We start from the raw sequence: 8,386 nt of genomic DNA, 5'->3' as shown, positions 1-8,386 counted from the left end.
GTTGGTTAGGTTTTAATTTTGATTTTAGAAAATCGATTCAAATCGGTTCAGTTTGAAAATTAATCCCAAACCGATCCAAATTGAACCATGCATATCCTAGCATCCATGAGAAGTAATAACTTGCAATTAAAGAGATAATAGAAAAGAGATTTGATTATATAAACAAATATAATTGAGTACACCAGCAAATGTTCTTAGTAAAATGACCATTAATATAGATCTAGGATATGGAATCCTTTTAATACTTGGTCAATCTCCTCTCAGATGGAATGAGACATCACATTGGAGAACTTGAAACTCAGTCATGAATGCAAAATAATCTCGATATACATTTGAAGCTGAAAATCCTCTAAAGTTATGCGCCAAAACATCATGAAGTGTTAAAAGATGGAATTAAACTTGAGTTTTAGCTTCGATGTTACATCCCAACTTTGCAATTACCATCCTTGAATCACACTCCATCCAAGTTTTAATTACCAATAAGTGATGCAAAGCCAAGTTGAAGCCTTCATATGGTCTTCTCAACTCAGCCATGGAAACTGTTAGGATCTGTATGATCATATATTTAGTCCTACATTATTTAATCTTTTAAAAGATTTTGAATTCTTATATAAGGCTAAGAAATGTAAATAATATTTTTTTGATTAATCTTTTTTAATTGAGGTTTGTCATAAATGATATTAAAGCTAATCAAACTCATAGTCTACATAAACTAAAGGACACTACAACATGATTCATTTGAGCTAACTATCGGCTAATTGTGGTGTTTATAAATAATTTTATATACATTTGAATCCTTAGTCTAGTTACTAGTGAGGATGCCAAGACTCAAATGGGAGAAGTATACGCGGATTTGTACTGACATGTATTTAATCCCATATCAGTTATTTGTTAGAAAGATGTTGTGTATTTATATAAGATCAAGATATCAAAATAATACTTTTCGGGTTTTTTTTTTAGTTGAGATCTTAGATTATTACATAGCACATGATGTTTGACCATAATGACTCCTAATAAGATAATTGGCTATATGACTATGCAATCAACCATCAAAATTAACCTTCAGCCAACCAAACTATAGAGATTGCCAAGATACAGGAAGAGAGCGGCATACTCCAATGAGTTGATTGAGAAGGGTTGAGTTTGCCGTGCAGGTTGAGTTATTCATTTGTAGCACATCATCGAATTGATGTTGCTTTCTTGCCATCCATACATTGTACGCCATGTAGCAGAAGATGTACATGGCTAACTTGGCCATTTTTGAGGAAGGTCTTTCATCCAAAACATTCTTTTTTTGATTATCAGCTCCATGATGACTAAGAAGTGTACCGCTTGCTCACGTTTGTTGGGAGTCACAAATTTTCACATGAAAAACGATTCAAGCATGCGCACATCAAAAATTTGCCATGCCGTGGTTGTTGATTTGGCAACTCTATGACCAACCAAATATAATATTTGCAACATATACTTCAAGTTGCAAGTCTCTTTATCACATGTCAAGAGATTTGTTCGATAATTGAAACCTGCAGTTTATGTTGTTCCATACCAAGAGACTTGTTCGATAATTGAAACCTGCAGTTTATGTTGTTCCATACGATATATTTTTTTTATCGAAAATGGTAATTAAAATCTATCTTTTAAAAATAGATAAATTCAGAAACTTATCATTGTTTTGTCGTTTCAAAAATATTTTATCTTTTTACATGGATTACTTGTAGCCAAACATAGTTTTTTAAAAAGGATAAAAATCAAGAATTACATTACAAGGCTATTCTAATGGGAATGTCTTGGAAAGAGGAAGTGCAATATTTTTCTTCCCGTTTTGCTTGGAGAAAAAGTGGGGAAATTCCCCAAGATGCTTACCTAGGATACTCCCTGACCATCCTCGGGACACAAACAAAATGGATAGGCCCCACATCCACACCAATTTGTCTCCTGAACCACAGAAAAACAAAGTCCAAACTATTTTAAAATCCAGAATCGTTCTAGTGGATTTGGTCCCAGACCTCTACGGAGGAGGATGCCGGCCACTTGCCGAAGCCGTCGCTGCTCTCTCTCTCTTATAACAGCCATCCAGGATGTTACAACAAGAACAAAGTTGTCTAAGAATCATACTTAGCATTCCCGAAAAGCTATCTATGATTTATATATTTTAATTACGCAGAATGTTTTTAAGGAATGAATTGGTTGCATGATAAGTCATTTTAACAAATTTACCAATCTGGGAGAATTTGTCAAGTGCCAAAGATTTGGAATTGAAAAAAAAAAAAAAAATGAAGTCATCAAAAAATAAGAAAGAACTCGTATGATTACAAGTCCGAACCCCATTTATTGGCCCAATTTATTGAAAAAAACTTAAGAGTGTGAATTTATTTTATCTACTAATTTGAGAATAACTGTGGCCGTCATCATCAACAAATAACATCGCTAATTTGTTGAAGTGATGCAACATTCATGAAAAATGGAAACACAAAACCTGTGAATAGTCAAATAACTATCGGTTGATCAGATAATTCGAGAATAATTTAAACAATCATTCAGACAAGAACAAAGTCGAGATTAATCCAGCAATTTTCAATAAATTCGGGAAAAAAATTACTATATGCGTTGCCATTATAGGTCCCTATCACATCTCACTACAATTGACCAATAGGACCACCCATGCCTTCTTATATTATATTTCACCTCAAAGTGTGACCCACCAACCTCCTTCCACATTTATAAACGTATGCCAGAACTGGAAACAGAGAAGATATTTTAAAGAGAAACAAATGCAAGAGTATCCAAGGAGATAAGATTAGCATTCTCTCTCATCAGCTCTTTCCTTGGATGCCCCAACTGTTCCGGTGTACATCTTCCACATTCTCCCACTTGCAGCTTGAAACCAGTGTCCTTTCCTCTCCCCTCCTCCCCCACCCCAACTGGTGGAATTCCCAAAGCCATAGCCTTGCTAGCCTTCTCCAGTCCCTGCATACTCCCCCCCCCCTCCCAAACCCAATCTGCCCCAAAACCAGCTTTCCCCAGTCAAAAGTCTGAGAACCCCTTTGACCCGGAAGAAGTGAAAAAAAAAAAGAAAAGAGAACCCATCCCTGCTCTCATTTACTTCCTTTCTTGGAGCTTGTGAACCTAAGACTGTGTGACATGGGTGATGGGTCCATCCCAATCTCTCTCTCTCTCTCTCTATCTCTCTCTCTCTGTACTCTTATTTATATATATATATATACAGGATTTTTATATTGTGTATAGGTCTATAGAGAGGCCTCTAGGTGGGGCCCTCCTCCAATTGACATGGCAGAGGCAGCGCCCTCGGGGATAAAGCTCGCAGCCTTTGGTGCCGCTTTTTCGCCTGCGCCCGCACGTGTGCAGACTGACGGACCTTTTGTTGCCCACCCTTTTCTTTCTCTCTCTCTCTCTCTCTCTCTCTCCCTATTTGCTAACCCGGGAAGCAGGATTCCTTGGCCTTCCTTCTCACCCGGATAGGCATTCCTCCTTTCATCCTTACGGTGGGAAAGTTGATTATGTGGTCCTCCTCCGCCACCCACCTGTGGGCACCCAAAGTTGCATCACTCGTCAACTTCTCTATCATGCACTGATGATAACATATAAAAAATGTAAAGGAAACAAAAACTTCATGCATCCAATGTGTATGTATCATGCTTGCAGAGCATGCAGTGTGGTCATACATAAAATATAAAATGCTTGAGTTTATCTTCCTACTATAATAATATATCTTAGACCGGCACGAGACAGAAAATGTTTGTGGCACTCCAAAGCGAAGCTCTGCTTCAATGGCTAAAGCAACCAAACTTTATCCCATCAAAATGGAGACAGAAGCATACAGCTAATGCATGATAAAGAATTATTGTAGAATTACTAATTAAAAATTATTCACATTTATAATTAATTTGTGGATTTATAATTTAAAAAAAAAAATTATTCACTTTTGTGCACCAATTGGGAGACTTGGATTCCACCGCGGCAGTCGGCCTAAACGGCTAAACCGCACCCTAGGAGGGTGTACCGAGGTCAAAAGCGCAAGGGTACAGAAGGCCATGTGACCCGGCTGACACGGACCCAGCGAGCCCATTTTGTCGCTTATACTGCCCCTCCGTATGTTTAGTACACACGTGTGGGTCAGCGGTGCCCTGTATGTGAGTTGTGTACGTGAGCTTTGACCTGAACAGGTACGTGGGACACACATGCGACGAACACGTGCTGGAACGTACATGATCAGATGCAATACAGTACCATACACAAAATGGAAATACACAACTGGAGCAGATGTTGATGGCCATCCTTACGTGAAGCCAGTGACCAAGTGGTGGAGAAAGATGGAAGCTTCCAGCCTGGCCAGATCAAGCCCGGGGCACAGCCTTTGCCCACCTCCAAAAGGAGTAAAGCTACAAGTACCCATGTCCTTGTCCTGTGGAGTTCCAGAGAGGAGAAGAAGAAGAAGAATTGCACTCAGATAAGCAAGGAGAAGATCTAGAGCAGTATTGCATGAAATTGACCAACACCCTACCCTCCCTTTTATATATATTCATGTTGTCCAAAGGAGGGGCAGGTGGATCACCAATAGGGGCCCTTCCCCTTACCTTCCACCTCCATGGATTGAACTTGTATGCCTCCTTATAAAGGCTCTCATCGAGGTGGACCGATCTAAAATACGTCAACACGCACCACCCCTTGGGTATGAAATGCCCTTTGATCTCCACATCTTTCACTGCCTTGCGCATGATGCCGCTTATGATGTTCCCCATTCTGAGAGTCTCTGTTATGACCTATCAAACAGTACCAGAGATCAGCTTGGATCAGCCTTAATGAAGCTAGCTCGTTCCTACATACTTCTTGCCTCATAGATGTGAATTAATTAATACCAAACTTACATCTTGAGTGAATGATAAAGTCATGTAGTCGGTCCATTGCAAATTTTCCCCAGCCGGAGATTTTTGCTTCTTTAAATTCATGTTCTCTTCCTGAGATAATCACGAGGTTAGTTGCTACAATATATATATATATATTCAATAATCTCTCACTTTCTAACTATTTGGACTCAGTTTTATTCATTCTTATAATCCATTATCCTTTTTATTTTGATTGAACCTGTCGCAATCTGCTTATGAGGTGGCATGTCACTCAAGAAGGTATGTATATTTTATCACCAACATTTTTTTAAAAAAAAAAAAAAATTATTTTTCTTTTTAATTCACTAGCTGGTCGGAGAACCTAACATTGCTCGTCCACTTTTCTCATGTGGGCTAGCGTTCGGCATGGGCAGTGCCTATCACGATTTCAATCATGAAGTTAAATCATTTAATTCAAACATTCTACAGGGCTGACAACTGTTTATTAATTAATAATTATGTTAAAAAAGACGGGTTTCATATTATATTATGCCTTTCCGAAAGAATCCAGTAGAAGAAGACTAACTCATGATAAGGGACATATAAAATAAGAGTACTAGTTGAAGATGCCCTGAAATGAAAGAAGATAAAAAAGGCCGCCATCAGTGGAACGAACCAAATCGGCATCTCCAAGTGCATTACTTGCTACCTACTCATATATTCTCTCGTTGTAATCTTCATCTATTAATTAGGTAGGGTCTACCGGAACCCCTGTTACCGCTAAAACAACCACTAAGATAAGATTAAGAAATAGAGAGCATGTTGTGTACCTCTAGATGTTGGAGAGCAGGTGGGCATTCGCTGAGGTACTTGATCGCCAGCGTTACGAGAACGGGCACGGAGTCCTCGGCTGGTATCATCAAATCGATCATGTTGTCAGATATGAGATCATCGGTCAATTGATCGCTGGCATCGTTGATCAGAACATCCACAACGTCCCTTTGGGTGCACCCATTCTTGTTCTTCCTCTTCTCCTGGATGATCTTTTCTATCAGCATCACCATCCTCTTCTTTGCCTGGATGAGCGAAGACACATAATTAATCCAAGCGATGTGCGTGTATATAAGTGGTCGTTAATTTTTAAGAACTATATATATATATATATATGTAAATATACCAGACTTGCCTGTAGTGATTTGTAAAGCCTACTGCCGGGTAACTTGAGTGGCAAAGACATGAGACCCGCAATAAATTCCCGGAATTGCTGCTTTAAAAAGTTCATCTCCTCTCCTGGTTCCAACCCAATCAATCCTTTTACTAGTATTTGGAACACAATCTGTGAGATGGAAATGATGCTTATTTGAGTTCAACACGTGTAAAGAGTAACTGCATTTGGAACCGCTAAGCCTTAGCCAACCAACTACCAACCCTAGTAAACAAATAAAAACTTTGGTAATCCACAGAAGGGTGTGGGTGTATGATGAGTATATGAAAAGTTATGTTTGGAGTCAATTCGGAGGAGAAAGATAGAGACCCACAAATTAATGGTGAAAACAATAGGTGGGCTGGGAACGGGCGTCCTAGCCTAGGCTCATTAATTGAATGCACCCGGCCACTTTGTCCATCCTCTGGCTCTGGTGCCACACGTGTGCATTCCTAGGGAGAGGAAGAAAGAGGGAGGAGAGCACGGACCCTTTTGGTTTCATCTTGGATGCGGATGAGCTGATCATCCTTCCAATGGCTCAAGGCCTCCAGCACGTAGCACTGCATGTCCCGGGTGATCTGAGCCTTGAGGTGCGGCGATTTAAAGAAGGCCCCAATAAGGCCATGGACCTTCTTCTGGAGGCTCCCATTGATCAAGAGGATGGAGGACTTGCCCATCAATTCGGTGAGGGATTTCGGGTACCACGGCACGAAGGTCTTGGCGTCGCTCTGGAGAACGAACCGGCTCACATCCGCGTCCGTCGACACGATCGTCGGGCTCCCAAAGATGTGCGATTTGAACACCTTACCATACCTGCGAAGATTCCCACAAGAATTCGAGGAAAACCAATCAATCCACGAGATGACCGGACCAAAATGAGGGAGTAAGAATTGGCGCTTGGAGGAGTTGGGGGGGGGGGGGGGCGCATGCAGGAGGTAAGAAAGGATGGGTATGGTATGGAGGACTCACAGGAGGCGGCGCTTGTCCATGAAGCTTTCGGGGCGAGGAGAGTAGGCGCAAGAGACGAAATCGAGGGTCTCGCCGAGGAGGGGCCACCCGAAAGTTCCTCGAGGGAGCTGGCCTCGTCTGGGTCTCCCGCTCCTCATCAGCTTGTTCCAACTCTTGTAAAGGATCGTTGCTAGCACGATCGCAGTTGTGGCCAAGCAAGTGAAGAACAAATTGTCCATCTTCCACGGATTTGATTCCTTCTACGGTCCTTAGTATGTTATGTTGCTACGGGGATGGTGGTGATGACGACGATGAGGAGGGGGAAGGGGGTAGAGAGAGAGAGAGAGAGAGAAGGGAAGGGAGAGGGTGGAAGAGTTAATGTGGAAATTTGGTGTTCGAGAAGCTAAAGTACAAAGGTGCATTTGAATGGGCTTTTGGCAGTCCCCACAATTTAATGGTTGCATAGTGCCCACGTCTATGATTGTATCGTGCCACAGTCCTTGAGAGTCCCTAGCAAACGCAGCTGCTCACCTCGTGCACACATGTGAGGTCCATTCAATGAAAATCCAACCCACCTCCCATCATCATCGCAAACCCCCCCTCTTTTGTCCCTCACACACACCCCGAATACCCGATCAGCATCACCCAATCCATTCCACCCAATGAGCTATCCTCTAATCCAACCTTCTTTCACACAACCAAAAAAGACCATCTTTTTAAGGGCACCCAAACGGCGCGCGCACACATGTGGTGCCCGTTTCTTTAAGGCACCTCTTTAATCCATTCCACCCAATAAGATTTGCCTTTGCATGTTGCTTGGTCATATATTAATGACGCACAGCCCGGCCTTAATTATTCTCTCATTGGTGGTCCTCTTCATCTGTGGGATTACCTAACCAAAGGTATCTATCTCAACAGACATTGTCCCCACCTCCGCATTGTATAACCTATAAAAAACTCCGGTCGGGTTAGCTTCCGGGCACTTTCTTACTTCGGCAAATTCTACAATTTGACACATGCCCCGCGCAGGCAGCGGTTCGTTGTTCCCAAGACGTAAACGCAGAGAAATGGTCATAATTAACCACTTATCAACTATATGTTTTAAGCTAAAACCAACATCGAGGTACAATTTTGTCTTTAACTTGTTTGCGGTGGAAAAAAGCGATTTGTGTTTAGAACTCAGGTTGGCTCGAGAATGGAGCTGGTCTCTGAATTCAAACCATCATGCTCCACTGAGTCCCTGCTCATTATTTTATGTGAAATCATATCCTATCCCACATTAGCACCATACGATCGTGCAAATGGATAATCATAATTATTTGTTTCTGTATCGATGCACCGGAATGAATACTTGACCTATAAGATCTGTAGAAACAAATGACTGCCATTG

At 41.4% G+C, this 8,386-nt stretch overlaps 1 protein-coding gene across 2 annotated transcripts; it reads right to left on the bottom strand.

Moving 5' to 3' along the window:
* Positions 1 to 2,553: 2,553 nt before the first annotated feature.
* Positions 2,554 to 7,426, bottom strand: LOC105040406 (cytochrome P450 90D2). 2 transcript variants are annotated; one of them, XR_012140234.1, is made up of 8 exons: positions 7,018 to 7,426; positions 6,537 to 6,861; positions 6,031 to 6,180; positions 5,675 to 5,920; positions 4,887 to 4,976; positions 4,523 to 4,781; positions 4,302 to 4,423; positions 2,554 to 3,542 (listed from the first exon to the last, which is right to left on the bottom strand). XR_012140234.1 is itself a non-coding variant. In XM_010916912.4 (8 exons), the coding sequence occupies exons 1-8, from the start codon at positions 7,233 to 7,235 to the stop codon at positions 3,434 to 3,436; spliced, it is 1,446 nt and encodes a 481-aa protein (XP_010915214.1). In that variant the 5' UTR covers positions 7,236 to 7,421; the 3' UTR covers positions 2,554 to 3,433. The 2 variants fall into 2 exon arrangements, 1 of the variants encoding a protein (XP_010915214.1); XM_010916912.4 differs by having other exon boundaries at positions 4,596 to 4,781; positions 7,018 to 7,421.
* Between the last annotated feature and the right edge of the window lie 960 nt (positions 7,427 to 8,386).

This window comes from Elaeis guineensis, chromosome 3, assembly GCF_000442705.2.
Source record: "Elaeis guineensis isolate ETL-2024a chromosome 3, EG11, whole genome shotgun sequence".
In the NCBI taxonomy this organism is placed as follows: domain Eukaryota; kingdom Viridiplantae; phylum Streptophyta; class Magnoliopsida; order Arecales; family Arecaceae; genus Elaeis; species Elaeis guineensis.
This window is presented reverse-complemented; position numbering and strand designations above follow the sequence as displayed.

What these genes read in the sequence shown, in the direction of transcription:
- LOC105040406 (XM_010916912.4), bottom strand. Translation starts at nt 7,235, where the DNA reads ATGGACAATTTGTTCTTCACTTGCTTGGCCACAACTGCGATCGTGCTA. An exon ending in CTTTATCATTCACTCAAGAT is followed by an intron (nt 4,782 to 4,886) that starts GTAAGTTTGGTA and finishes ACTGTTTGATAG; the next exon opens with GTCATAACAGAGACTCTCAG. An exon ending in TCAATCCATGGAGGTGGAAG is followed by an intron (nt 4,424 to 4,595) that starts GTAAGGGGAAGG and finishes GGAACTCCACAG; the next exon opens with GACAAGGACATGGGTACTTG.